This window comes from Myotis nattereri (genome assembly GCF_964212035.1).
Source record: "Myotis nattereri genome assembly, chromosome: 7".
In the NCBI taxonomy this organism is placed as follows: Eukaryota; Metazoa; Chordata; class Mammalia; order Chiroptera; family Vespertilionidae; genus Myotis; species Myotis nattereri.
In genome coordinates, this window is record NC_138082.1 from 45,864,543 (window position 1) to 45,879,401 (window position 14,859).

The window sequence follows — 14,859 nt, forward strand, 5'->3', positions numbered from 1 at the left end:
AGCTCTTCATATTTTCCCCAGCCTAATGCCTTCCATTTCCTCATATAGACTCTTAGCAAGGGAGGTTTTAAAAGCACAACTTATAGCCCTAGCTGGTTTGGCTCAGTGAATATAGTGTAGGCCTGTGGATCAAAGGGTCCCAGGTCCTTTTCCGGTCAAGGGCCTGTACCTTGGTTGCAGGCTCCTCCCCAGCCCAGGGCCCTAGTTGGGGCACCTGCAGGAGGCAAACAATCGATGTGTTTCTCTCACATTGATATTTCTCTCTGTCTTTCCCTCTTCCACTCTCCCTAAGAATCAATAGAATTAACAAAATAAAAGCACAACTTATAAAATTTGTAAGTTTTGCAATATTTCAGTAAAATATAGAGTACCATTTTATAATTCTAGGTATAGGTCAAAACCAATATACACTTGAAAGGTACAGATGTTCAAATATGCAGTGTGTGTGTGTGTGTGTGTGTGTGTGTGTGTGTGTACCAAAGTCAGATCATGCTATTTATTTCAAATATTTTGTGAGCTCTATCTTGATGGGGGCATAATATCTGGCTTCTCGTCATAGTGATGACATGTGTATCTTTAACCCAGGAAGAGCTCCATTCCTAGTTTAATTTGTCAGTGATAGCCTAAAGCTCTATTAAATGTTGGTACACCACCTTGATTTACTTCTTGCAAGATGACATCCATAGTAGCTGTGCAGGATATAGAAATATGCATAAAAATGTACTCATGTTTGTAAAATAATCAAAGGAAGCTAGAAGATAAACAGAAATGGTATGTTATTAAGGATGGAAGGAGGTCCAGGAGTTCTGGCAGAACATGCTCATTGGAATTTGCCTCTTGTTTTAATAATTACATTTCAGTTTATTAGGGCTCTAGGCATTAGTATAATTCTAACTTTCACCCACAAAGTGCCTGGCTGGTTTCAAATTAATATAATGTAAGCTGCCTGGGAGCTGGAGACATGTTTCTATGGGTTTGTCTAGTAGGCTCACATTTCAGTTTTGCATCTGGGGGTAATATATTATTTTCATGGGCAACAACTTCATGAACAGATTTAAATCTCCAGCTCAGTGAAGCTATGTATTGAGTCTTTTATGAAACCAATTATATTTATGACAATATATTTGCAGTTAGTCTTTTACCCTTTAACTTCCACTTTTACTTTCTGAAATGTCATTCTTTATAGACTTTGTATTAATTATCAAGTTTTCAACTTGTTCCAAGTTTTAAAATTATTTCTTGTTTACAGATATCATTTGAAACTTAAAGAGTTATAAAATACTATATATTGGTATGTAACTTGAAAAAACAATAACAATGTATTCTGATAGAAAATAATCCATTCACTATAAATAAATGCCTTTTTTTTTTCCTTTTAGAGAGAGGGATGGAGAGGGAGAGAGAGAAACAAACATCATACCCAAACCCGAGACTAAGCCCCAACAGGGAATCAGACTGGTGTCCTCCCCCCCACTCCACGCCCCCCCTTCCTCGAGCAAGCACAAGTTAATGCTCAACCATCAGAATCCCACCACACCAGCCAGGGCTCACTAAGTACTTTTATAAGTACCGCGCGTTAACCGATTGCGCCACTGGAGCTCCTCACTAAGTACTTTTATTCAAACTGAGGGACTCTGGGCTATTAGAACCTGTCCCTTGTAAAGTAACAAAATAAACAGCTCAAGATTCCTACTTAGAGAAACTTTATAAAATAAGAGAGAGCAGAGTATCAGGGTCGTAAGATGCTAGTAGAACAAAATGTGAATTTGTACATCCTATGTCCAATTACATTGTTAAAGATCTTTGAACAGACTGAAGAAAGATGTAATGGTGTAGGCAATTAAACCAACTGCAGCAGAAAAACTCATTTTAAGAGTACTAGTAATGTAGCATTCCTTATCAACAATCGCTATTTGTCACCCTTTTCTCATTTCTATTAACTTGGATACTTAACACAATTATGATTAGTGAGACTGGAGAAAAAAGAGATGCCTCCTATGAGGTTAAGATAAATCTTGGAGTTGTTAGACCTTTTTATAAAAAAACACATAAAAAAACAAAACAGGCAGCATGCTTGGTTTAAAGATACAAACAGCCCTAGCTGGTTTGGCTCAATGGATAGAGCGCCAGCCTATGAACTGAAGGGTCCCAGGTTTGATTCCGGCCAAGGGCACATGCCTGGGTTGCCAGCTCGGATCCCCAGTAGGAGATGTGCAGGAGGCAGCTAATCAATGATTCTCTCTCATCATTGATGTTTCTATCTCTCTCTCTCCCTTTCTCTTCCTCTCTAAAATCAATAAACTATATTTTTTTTAAAAAAATAAAGATACAAACAAAAAAATACACTTAGGGTTGGGATTGTGTGGAAGCATTGACCATCAATAAACTCCTAGAGGGTAGGGATTATACGTTGTCCTTACAAGCAAAACTATGTCTAGTATATAATAGCTGCCCAGGAAATGTTTGTTGAATGAATCAATATGTGGCTCAATATAGTCATCATAGTCGGATTCCGTTTTAGAGACATTATTTTGGTTCAAGAACTAGCTACTAATAGGGAGGGCTGGACCTATTTATGTAGGGGCAAATTGGGCCAGGATTCAGTGCCAGCCCAGTCCAAGACAAATGGATTTTTTCCCCATTTGCATTTGTGCGGTACCTCATTGCACAAAAAATTTGGGTGATGGGGAATGTGAAGTGAGCCTAATAAAGCTTTACAATAGTACATGAAGCACAAATAGGTTAAGCCTATTCACCCCATGCCAGTTTAGGGGCATATTTCTCAAGTTATGTTTACTTAGGTTTTCCCCAGAGTGTGTCGTTCCCAATCTTTTTTATTGTTAGTATTTGCCATTAGTTGTCATTAATTCATTTATTATTATTATTAATGGGACATGTTCTTTGATCCTTTGAAATCTTACTCAATCTAGGCCCCAAGTGTTCCTTTAAGTCTCAGGGTAAACGACTTTGGCAGAAGTCGTTGCCCAAAGCCACACCCACTAGGAGGCCTTAGGAAACCTGGGTCTTTCTGGCGGCGACTCAGCAGCTGTCAGCAACCACGCGGCGCGTCGGAATCCCGCGGCTGGCACTCCAGTCTTCGCCAGTGGAGGCGCGTCCCCTTCCTCCGCGTAGCGGTGGGGCTGACCCCCTCCGGCCCCCAGGTCAGCTCCCCTTTGGGAACCCGGCGCGAGGCCCTCTCCCGGCCCCGCCCGCCCCGGCTCATTTGCATAGGGACGCGCGCGGCGCCGGCGAGCGGGAGGGCGGGCGCGGCCGGGGTGGCGGCGCGCGCGCGCCCTGACAGCTGGGCCCTGCTCGCTCCCCTGCTCGTCCCCGGCTTCCGAGCACAGCATGGCGGTCAAGGTGACTCCAACTCTCTACTGCTGCCTTTATTGCATAAGAGACATTCTGGGGACCCTGCCTGTAGCCCTTCACCTTTTCCCATTTCCTTCTTTGCCTGGTTCTTAGATAGCGTGTCCTGGGGCTCCAGCCCGCGGGTGGGAGAGCTGTGTGGGGCTTGGACCGGAGGGGGAGGATGCCTGGTTGGGGGAGGGGAAGGAGGCAGGATTGTGAGTCGGAGGGGCTTGTGAGGACCCCGGGTCGGTGAAGGAAGAGTAGTGTCCTGCTCTAAGTGCATGGGTTTGTGAGTCCGGAGTTGGAGGCCATCGAAAAGGGAGTGAGAGGAAGTGACATGTAAAGTCGGGGTACCTACGGCATCTGTGTATTGCGTGGGGGGGGGGGGGTGGTGGTGTAATTGAGTAATTTGGGGCTTCATGGTGACTGGAGGCATTGGTTGGCATTTGCGCTGCAGGTGGCAGGAGGTCGAAAGTATTTGGAAACGTAGCAGCTTTCATATTTTAAGTTGGGTGGGGAAAGGGAGGGGAGCGGAGATGATTGTATTCTGGATTGCTTTCCACGGATAAGAAAAGCTGCTAGGCCATGCGATTAATTTGGGTGTTTCAACTTTCCTGTTGATCTACTCTTGCTGGCCTCTTGATTTGAATGTGGGTGGTTGCTAACCGTGTTGTTAGTGAATGTGGAGTAAAGTAATGGATTGATTCTCACTGCCTTCCTTTGCAATCCAGATGAAATCTACCTGGTAGATTTTCTCTGTTTTAGGCTCTTCACATTTGTCTTTCCACCCTGTAGTCACAGATCTCCAATTTGACAGTTCTTATCAGTATTAGTGCTTTTGGTTTGTTTTAAACTAAATGCCCTTATAAAAGATAAGAGCATTGATTGTTAGCACGTGTGAACTCTAATCTGAAGAGATTATGTGGCCTCTAGTGTAGCATTAACCGGCTTTTTTTTTTTTTTTCTCTCCCCTTACAGGTGCAGACAACCAAGCGAGGTGATGCTCATGAGTTAAGAAACATATTCCTACAGGTAAATTGGCCTATGTAGTGTGCTTTTTTTACTGGAGGAAAAAGGTGTTAATCTAGTACTTGTCAGGCCTTAACTTTTAGGAATGGTCTATTTTCATATATTCTTAACATGGCTAGATAATATAGCTTATAATTCTTATTTTATTAAGGTTTGGATGAAGGTTTTTATTCTTTTAAAGTTTGATAAAAGATTTTCCTCAATTATTGTTTTTGTAACATGACTCAAGACATGTAAAAGAACGCTAAAAGAATTTCCAACTACCCATAAGCACTGACCAAAATACGGTTTATGAATGTATTGACATTAAAATTCTTTCTTGAAAGTTGCATGTTTTTAAAGTTTTCATACTTACAAACAGTTCTCTAATGTAATTTTTTGCAGAGATAAACAATTATTGCTAGTCAATTTATGTGTGTCATTCCTCCCTTTATTTTCAAACTATTATATCTGTACACTTTTGGGGTTTTATTACAAAATATTACTGTCTGAGATTTTGCCAGGAGCCACCTTAACTTGTGATAAGTTTTAGGATCGGTGACTTGGCTATAAACTTAAAAAAAAAGTTAGCTTAGATTTTTGTTTTGCTTTCTTTTCTTAAATTCCAAAAGTTCATCATGTAGGAAGTTACTTAAGGAGATGTAGAGAGATAAACTAAAGTGTTCCATTAAATATTGTGCTTTTTCTTGGAAACCTTCTCTTGAGAACGTTCTATTCAGGACCTGGGTTCTTATACAGAAATTCTGACCTTAGGCAGTCCCTGTTGGGCATTAGTTTTCTCTGTAAAATGAGAGGTGATCTTCAAGGTTCCTTCCAACTCCAAAAGTTTATGATTCTATATTAGGAACAGATTCTAACTTATGCTGATGAGCCTGGAATAGATGACATTTTTATCTGAGACATGGATTGCTTAACCTATTTTGGGGGATGAGGCTGCATAGATGATTTTAGGGGAAGCATAATTTCAAGAATAAATGTAATTGTAATAGAAATGCTCTGTTTATGGTTTGAAATCCTTATTCCTTACACAAGTTCTTGAAAATAGCCAAAAATATGTTAGTATCCACACCATATGATTCTATCCAATTATCTTGTGAGTTCATGTGATATAGTTACTTTTGTTTTCTAGATTAAGTAGGCGTGGAAGAAGTCAGTTGAAATGATGCATGATGTAGGGAAAAGAGCATTGACATGAGTGTCAGGAGCACTGGGTTCAATTCCCAGTCCTGACACTATCTGGTTGTACCGGTGGGCTAATTATCTGGCCTTTCTGGGTTTCATCTTCTCATGTGGGACTCAGTAGGACTTAAGGGAATGGGTGTTGTAGACAGTGGGAAGGCATCAGGTGTTAGACTGGCAGGGTCGGACTGGATCAGGGTTCAGCAACCTCAGTACTTGAGTTCTGCCTAGGAAAGAATTCAGAGCCAAAACTCAAACTATAAGAGAACATTTATTTGGAAAATCACAGAGGTAGAAGAAGTAATTTGTAGAGGAAATGGGCTTAGGAAACAAGGTATAGAGGTACGGAGGGCCCTGGGAATGAGGAAGGTAATGGTAACGTTCCTGGGGGAAGAGGAAGGAAGAGGAGGAGCTTGGGCGTGTGTGGGAGGCAGATGGAGGTGGGTCCTCCCTGTTAAGTGCGGAGATTTTAGGGGAAGTTTTGAGGGAATATCTCAATAGAATATTCTTTCCAGGTGTGTCCTTTCAGGGTCAGGGTTTTCACTGATTGGTTGATTGGTGTCTGGGCAGGGGGTCTTTATTCAAGGCAGCTGATTCTGAGGTCAGCTATGGTGTTGCTTGTTTGGTTTTGCTGCTTTTCTGGGCCTGGACCTGAAATACAACTGAGGCCTAGGTGTTACTCTAGGGAGAAAAGATCAGGGGGTCCAAACCTGATATGCTAGGGGAGGAAAGGTCACCCTGGGGACGAGATCCCTCTCTGCAATTTTCTTTTGCTAGGCACCAGGGCTTTGTACCTAGCCCATTGTCCTTGCTCTGCTCATGTTTCTCCACCTACCTACCACATCCGAACTGAGGCCCTTCCAATTTTAAAAACCCATGGGAAAAATCTATAGTTCTGTATGGATTTGTTTTTTGGGAGGAGGAGAGATAGAAGTACAAAGAAAGAGCTAGGCTAGGACTATGCCTAGTTTTTTGAGGGGCTGATGACAACTATGTTAAGTTAAAGAAAAAAAAAATCTGTTTACTTAGGTGATTTTTAAAAAGGGCCTCTACACTGTAACTACCTAGAACATTTGGCCAAAGAGTTTGGAGTTGAAACAGTGGGAAGGCACTGTGGGTTTCTGAGTGGGTAAATTGAAGTGGTGGATTCTGGTACCTCTTTGTGTTCGTTGGACAAAGTGTGGAGAGGTTGGAAGTAGGTAGGACGATCAGCTAAGAGGCTATTGAAATAATATATGTGAATGATAATGACCTGGAGAGGCTGGGAAATGGAAAGGACAATACCAGGGACTTTGTAAAGGAAGGAGTATTGAATCTGGCATTTTTAGAATAGATGCTAATTGATGAAGCATCTATTTGGGGAATTTTGGGGGAGAGGAGTTTAAGTATGATAGATAAATAAATGTGCCCCAATAAGTTAAAGTCAGATTTGGACAGATACAAATTCATATAAGTGGTGCATGAATCCTTGTGATTAGGGGAATTGAATATAAAATAAGACGAGGAATAAGGGGCTGATTTATAAGTGATAGCCACAATGGAAATGAGGAGGAGGAGGAAGAGAACTAGGGGGAATGGTCCCATGGGAGTTTAAAGTAGAGTTTTACAAAGAGGCTACAGTAAAAAACTAAAGTGTAGCCTGGCCTATGTGACCCAGTGGTTGAGTGTGGACCAGTGAACCAGGACGTCACAGCTTGATTGCCGGTCAGGGTTGCAGGCTCAATCGCCAGTAAGGGGTGTGCAGGAGGCAGCTGATTAATGCTCTCATGATTGATGTTTCTATCTCTCCTTATCCCTCTCTGAAATCAATAAAAATATATGTTTATAGATTACGCTGTTAATTGAATTTGGTTTTGGTAGGATTTGAGGCTCACTTGAGTTCAGGATCATTTGAGCTTTTAAAAAGATGATTTAATTTTGAATTTTAGAACACAGTTGAAAGCTCTTTTTTAAAAATAAAATTTAGAATTGTGTCATTAACTGTCTAAATTCACAAATAGCCAGTATGGCTCAAAAGTCTCTGTTTTGTAAGCAGCAAAATATTCCTATTTTAAAGTGCTGTTATATTTATGTTTAGTGAAATGATGTGTGTGAGTTCATGAGAGGCTTTATAAGAATAAAGAATTATTATTTTGAGTATAGGAAAATAGATGCTTTTTTTTTCGGTATTCATTGCTTCTAAAATTTTGATGAGCTGTATTTCCTATAAATTAAAAAAGAACAGATAATATTCAGTAGAAATCTGGTTTTTTTCCTGCTCCTCAAGTTTATAAAATTGGAGCACAACAAATGAATTCTATGTGTTAGTCTGTGCTATAATTTTACAACCAGTTGCCAAGCTAAGGTTTTACTATTACTACCTTTTCAACTGTCATTTCTTGATTTATCTTTCTTCTTTTACCTCTCTCACCCACTCACTATCATCGACCTAATTTTGCTATATCAGAAGTATACAGTACAAAAAAGGAGAAAATAGAAGCAATGAAGGAGGTGAGGTGAAGACAAGAATGCCACAGGCTGTTTGCTATAAGGCTGACAGCTTTCAAAATAAAAACTTTATCTGTTCTGTGCTTTGTGGCAAAGTAGATTTAAAAAACTTTTAAGTGTATGATTTTTCAAGAACTCTTTTTTTTTAGTTGGTAGACCTTCTGTTCATTTATCAAAGTATTCTATGGTAAAAGCAACACTTGTTGAGACTGCACCTTTCATTACATATGCTAGACCAAAAATTATTTTGAGCCTATTCTTTTTTTTTTTTTTTTAAATATATTTTATTGATTTTTTACAGAGAGGAAGGGAGAGAGATAGAGAGTTAGAAACATCGATGAGAGAGAAACACCGATCAGCTGCCTCCTGCACATCTCCTACTGGGGATGTGCCCGCAACCCAGGTACATGCCCCTGACCGGAATCGAACCTGGGACCCTTCAGTCTGCAGGCCGACGCTCTATCCACTGAGCCAAACCGGCCTCGGCTTGAGCCTATTCTTTTTCTCATTATCACCAATGTAACAATGAAGATCATATCCCATATAAAATTATGAAAATGCTTTCTTTTTCTATCTTGTTTATTTAGGATTAAAGAATAAGTGGACAAAGATGCTGCTAATGTAAAACAAAGAGTGATTTTTAGTTTTATGGTAACACATTTTTATTTGAAAGAAATGTCCTTTTATTTAATAAAATTTGTTTACATATTTTGTAATTACTTACTTTTGGCAGTAACCTGGGGCTGAGAATGAAATTAAGCAGAGCTTTTAGCAGGAGACCCTTCCACATTGTTGGAATATGCATTAGGGCTATGTTTTCAAAAGTGTGGGATACTTACCATAATATTATAGTTATAATACAAGTAATAGTAAAAAATGTTAGCATCAACTCAGGTCAAATGTGGAGGGGAAAAATTGCTTTCATACAATATTTGTGGAAACAAAGAGTCTTTGGAAAGCAATATGGCAGGGGTTTCAAATAAAAAGAAGATACCATTTGGGCAAACAGTTCTACTTTTGGGATATTTATCCCAGAGAAATAAAAATACTCATCCTATATAATAAAAGAGTAATATGCAAATTAGCCATCACTCCGCCACAAAAGATGGCAGCGGCTGGGCCAGGACACTTGTGTTGTCGCCATGGCAACGACGCAGGTGTTCTGCCCCAACCCGCTGGCGGAGGGCCCCTGGGCCTGCTTGGTCACCGCTGAGGAGCAGAGACACAAGCCTTCAAGGGGGCCTGGCACCAGCAGCTCCAACCCCGCAGCTGAGGCAGCGCTGGGGCCACTGGGGCCCGAGGAGCAGAGACACAGCCCGCAGGGGGGCCCGGCAGCCAGCGGCCCCAAGCCCCGTGGCTGTAGCAGCGCTGGGGTCAGAGGAGCAGAGACACAAGCCTGCAGGGAGGCCAGCACCCAGCAGCCTCAAGACCCATGGCTGCAGAGGCGCTGGGGCCACTGGGGCTGCAGCAGAGACACAAACCTGCAGGAAACCTGTGGAAAGGGAGATAAACTATCATTATCTCCATTTCCACAAGATGAGAAAACTGACTCTGATTTATTTAGGGATATGGCCCACACCTTTCTACAAGCACAGGGCATGTTATGACCACTCCCAGGAAGGTCTGGTTAGAATACTGTCTCCAGGGAATAATGCTACTGTGGCAAATCATCTAAGAGAGGAAACAAGCTTTTGTTGGGTTTATTCTGAAGGTCAGAGAACATGCCACCCCAACATATGCCATGTTGTTATATTGACGATCTTGAGCAGATGCTTGAAAAACAGCAAATGCAAGGAGAGGCTTTCACTGAAGTCTCCTGCCTAAAATCGGACCCCCCAAAAAGGTTCCCACATGGGAAAAGTGTCATCAGCCTGTGAAGACTGACTCCTGTCACAGAGCAGGAGACTAGAAGTTGACATCACACCCAAACTTTGTTACAAACTATCTCCCCCACCCCCATTCATCTTTCCTAAAAATCATGTACTCTCCTCTAAGAGGCCTACATCTCCCGTCCCCTCTCCCTAGGAAGAAGGTATTTAAATCTGGATTCTAAGCCACCTTAGGGAGTTATTCATTTTTCCCTGGGATCTCCCACATATACATGAGGTACACATGTTAATGAACTTTTGTTTTTTTCTTGGTAATCTGTCCTTCATTACAAGGGCCTCCGCTAAGAACTCAGAAGGGTAGAGGAAAACTATTTTTCCTCCTCCATAATTCTATCTCGGGAAATCAAGTCCTGGGCTGAACAGTGAGTTTGGCTCAAGTGCCAAGCAGTCCCCACTGAGGGGAGGGAAGCTTCTAGGGGGAAATCAATGATATTGGCATCAAAGTAGGGCAAAGGGTGCACGCATGGTTGCTGGTGGGAGTTTAAAGTGGTTCAACATTTTTGGAGGATGATTTGGCAAAATCAATAGAAATGTTCAAGGTACATCCAAGAGTCTTCTTCTAGGAATCTCATCTGCTGAGATAAAGCATGAGTGCATAAGCCCTGGTCAGAACCCAGGATGCTATTGCGGGCTCCCCTGCTAACAGCCTGCATTTTTAGGACAAGGTGGCATCTATACTAATAAAAGGGTAATATGCTAATTAGACTGAACATCTTCTGGACAAAGCCATGGTGGCAGGGCTGAGGCAGAGGCGGTTAGAGGTGATCAGGCAGGCAGGGGAGAGCGGTTAGGAGGATCAGGCCAGCAAGGGAGAACAGTTAGGGGGATCAGACCATCAGGAGAGAGCAGTTAGGGGGATCAGGCCAGCAGGGGAGAGCAGTTAGGAGGATCAGGCCATCAGGGGAGAGCAGTTAGGGGGATCAGACCATCAGGGGAGAGCAGTTAGGGGGATCAGGCCGGCAGGGGAGAGCAGTTAGGGGGATCAGGCTGGCAGGCAGGTGAGTGGTTAGGAGCCAGCAGCCCCGAGGGGTCCCGGAATGGAGAGGGTGCAGGCCAGGCTGAGGGAACCCCGCTTCCATGCATGAATTTTGTGCACCGGGCCTCTAGTAAGAATATATATGTTCAAGATTGTTAGTTGCAGTACTCAGTTCTTCCTCAAAAAGGGGAGAGAGAGAACAAAAATGCTATCAAAAGGGGAGTGGTAGAAAAATTAAGCTATGCAGATACTAAAAAGAATGTATTGATCTATTGCAGCTGATTTAGAGGGACTTCCAATGTACTATTAAGTGAGAAAAGAAAAATTTAAAGAAGTGTGTATAGAAGTGATGGCGAACCTTTTGAACTCAACGTGTCAGCATTTTGAAAAACCCTAACTTAACTCTGGTGCCGTGTCACATATAGAAATTTTTTGATATTTGCAACCATAGTAAAACAAAGACTTATATTTTTGATATTTATTTTATATATTTAAATGCCATTTAACAAAGAAAAATCAACCAAAAAAATGAGTTCGTTTGCCAAAACCGGTTTGGCTCAGTGGATCGAGCGTTGGCCTGCGTACTGAAGGGTCCCGGGTTCGATTCCGGTCAAGGGCATGTACCTGGGTTGCGGGCATATCCCCAGTGGGAGATGTGCAGGAGGCAGCTGATCGATGTTTCTCTCTCATCGATGTTTCTAACTCTCTATCTCTCTCCCTTCCTCTCTGTAAAAAGTCAATAAAATATATTTTAAAAAAAAAATGAGTTCGCGTGTCACATCTGACACGCGTGTCATAGGTTCACCATCACTGGTATATAGCATAATACTAATTTTCTATAAGTCACTTATATGCATATTTACATACGTTTGTATGATTTAATGGGCACTGAGAAAAATATGGAAGGATAGAAACTAAGTTGTTAACTTGGTTGGAGAAGAATTAGGGGAAAATGAAACAAGGTTACAATGTGTATGTATCAAATTTTGAGCAAGTGAATAATTTAAAAAGCAAGAATTTAGCAATTTTAAAACCTGAAGTTAAAAGAGGACTTCCTAACATAAATTGGATTGAATAAACCCAGTATGAGATGCACAGAAGGGGGTCTATAGTTTCTTAACCACACTGATTGTTTTCCCAAGTTCTTTAGAATATAGGGATTGAAGATAATAAATAACCTTTATCTTAAGTTTATAAAGTATTTGCCATAAACTATATAGAGTTCTTATTTTTTAAAAAAGTGTTAGGCATTAAGGGCAAACTTTAATCCTTGAATCAACTAGAATAATTGGAAAAGATGAGAAAATTAGTGTTATTAGATGCCATGTAATGTTCTATCAATCACATTTTTCATTGCCTACTACATGGCAGGTTAGGCATTGTGCTAGGTTATCATTAGGTTATAGAGCTAAGATAAAGGAGTTTAGTAAAGGTAGGACCTCACAGTCTAGGTAGGGGTGAGACAGACAATAACAAGTACACACACACACACACACACACACTACAGACTGTGACAAGTCTACTAAGGAAATAAACAGAATGATGAAAAAGGCTATCATTTTTCAAGAGGGTGGTCAGTGAAAGTCCCTGAGGAGGTGATACTAGAGCTAAGAACTGAAAGGTGGGTGGAGAGAATTCCAAAAAGAGGACTCACATGTACAAAGGCCTAGATATAGAAAAGGGTTTGGTATATTCAAAAAACAGAAAGGTGGCCAGTGTGCCTGAGGCATCAGTGAGTGAGGGGGATGACTGTCTAGTAAGAGATCAGGCTGAAGGAGTCATATGGGCCACGGAGAAGAGTTTGGATTTTTTTTTTAAAGGGTATCGTGGAAACCACTGAAGGTCTAGCACTTTGGAAGTACTATAGAATGATTCAATTTGTATTTAAATAGATCATGTTCAAAAAGAAAAAGTTGAAATGTAAAATTCTCTTATACATTTCTGTGCTTTGTCATGAATGACTGCTTTGAGTAGACTGATTCTTCCAATTTAATTACCTCTTGTTCATAGGGTTCTTAGAATATCTTGAGTTGTGCCTTAGGTAACTTGTCTTCCAGGAAGCAACAGAGTGTAGCTGGAGTCTACGTGGGCTTTATAGTTTAACTTGGATTTGAATCCTTATTTGATCCCTTTTGTTATGTGACCTTAGGTGTTCACATTACTTTTGGAGCCTGTTTCATCTGTCTCTCAGAAGGATAATTACACCTAGCATCCCTGTGTGAGGTAATGAGGTAATAATGTGTAAATGGTGCCTGACACATGGAGAACTGAATAAAGTTTGGTTCTTTGTTCTCTTCCTTTTCTTCTAAAATGAGATGAGGACTTTTCCTTCCTGAATAGGATTTGAGTCCCTTATTTTCCCCCAGGTAACTGCTGGGCCTATAAAGTGTCTTAAGATATTAATATGTGTTTATGACTGTGTACATGTAATCAGTTAATTACTTATATTCTTGAGACCTACATCCGAAGATGTTTACAAATCCCCACATTCTGAAATACAATTGTAAGAGGTAATGGCTTCTCTAAAGTCTATAGGCTCTGAGATGGGGTATAGCATGGTCTAAGACTGAGACCTGTGAGGCTGTGGAAGATATGCAGTTTTCTCTTGAACTTTCAGTTGCCCGGTCTGGATCAGAGAAAGAATAATAGTCTAATCATAGACTCTGAAATATCAAAACCAATCTGAAAGAGTGACTTTTAATTCACTTTTTAGGTGTAACTTAAAAAAAATAAATCAGCAAGTCCCAGTTCTGTCCAGCTCTTTTTTACTGTGTGCTCAACTGTTTCATTATAATGTTGATGAGCTGCTATAAGACCTTAAGATTTTTTATATCAATTAGCTTATGGTTTCTTTATACATCATTTTGCTGCAGTTTCAAGAACCTATTGATGCTAAGTGAGGACTGCTGAAATTTCTGAAGCATCATTCACTGAAGCCAGTGCCATGGCCATTTTTGGATTTCTAAAACTGTAATTGGTTATTTACTGAGTCACTGTTTTGTCCCAGGTACTAGTCTAAGTATTTTATACAAATCATATTTAATCCTCAGAACAGATCTATAAGATAGGTATCATTAATATTCCCATTTTATACATGAGGAAACTGAGACCCAGAAAGGTGAAGTAACTTGCTCAAGGTTGTACAGTAAATGGTTTATGTATTTTAATGCAATTTTTTACATAATGTTAGTACATCTAGAATCATCTCATTCTATAGCCTTTTAAAAATGTTATTATTGAAATTTTAAACATATACACATTTAGAGAAAAATAGCATAATGAATTGCCATATAACCATTACTCAGCTTCACCATCTATCATGGCTAATCTTGCTTATCTGTATTGCAGCTGCATTGGATTAGTTTGAAGCAATTCCCAGACAACATATCACTGTATCCATAAACACTTAATAAATACTTCAGAATGTATCTCTAAAAGGTGATGACTGCAAAACCAGCCAAACCACAATAAGATGATCACACCTAAAAATATTCCTTAATAACATGGATTTCCATTCAGTGTTGAAATTTTCCTGATTTTTTTAAAGTTGTTTTATTCTACGTCTCACTTCCCTTTTCCTCTCACTCTTGCTTCTCTGGGATTCTATCTCCCAATACCCATAAGCCCATTAGCCTTGCTTAACTGTAAGTGTTCAAGGGAACCTGAGCTAAGTACCTGTCAACTACGTTGTCCAGGCTCTCTAGCCACCTGCTTTCTGGATAGTATTGGCAAAATGGAAGGACTTAATGGGACACTGAAGAGGAGGAGGAAGGAGAAGCCGAGGTATCCTCTCCCTCCCCACTTCAGAGAGCATCTCTGTTAGTAACTGAGGCAGGAGTGATTCTTGCTGTTGCTCATCTCTGAGTTGCCTCAGTATCCCTTCTTATTTTCATGACCAGTTCTTATATTAAATTCCCTCTATCAAGCAAACAAAAAAAATTAGGGTCT

The 14,859-nt window shown here is 40.7% G+C and overlaps 1 protein-coding gene across 7 annotated transcripts in view; it reads left to right on the plus strand.

Annotated features, from left to right (window-relative positions):
• The window catches only part of SLC25A12 (solute carrier family 25 member 12), a 171,523-nt gene that overhangs the window by 77,909 nt on the left and 78,755 nt on the right, over positions 1–14,859 (plus strand). For 4 of the 7 annotated variants that reach the window (XM_081095643.1, XM_081095645.1, XM_081095647.1 and 1 more), the window contains one exon: positions 4,330–4,383. In XM_081095643.1, the coding sequence (XP_080951769.1) occupies positions 4,330–4,383 (54 nt within the window). Of the gene's footprint in view, positions 1–3,256; positions 3,361–4,329; positions 4,384–14,859 lie in introns of those variants that run through there. The other 3 variants (XM_081095649.1, XM_081095646.1, XM_081095644.1) reach the window with 2 other exon arrangements.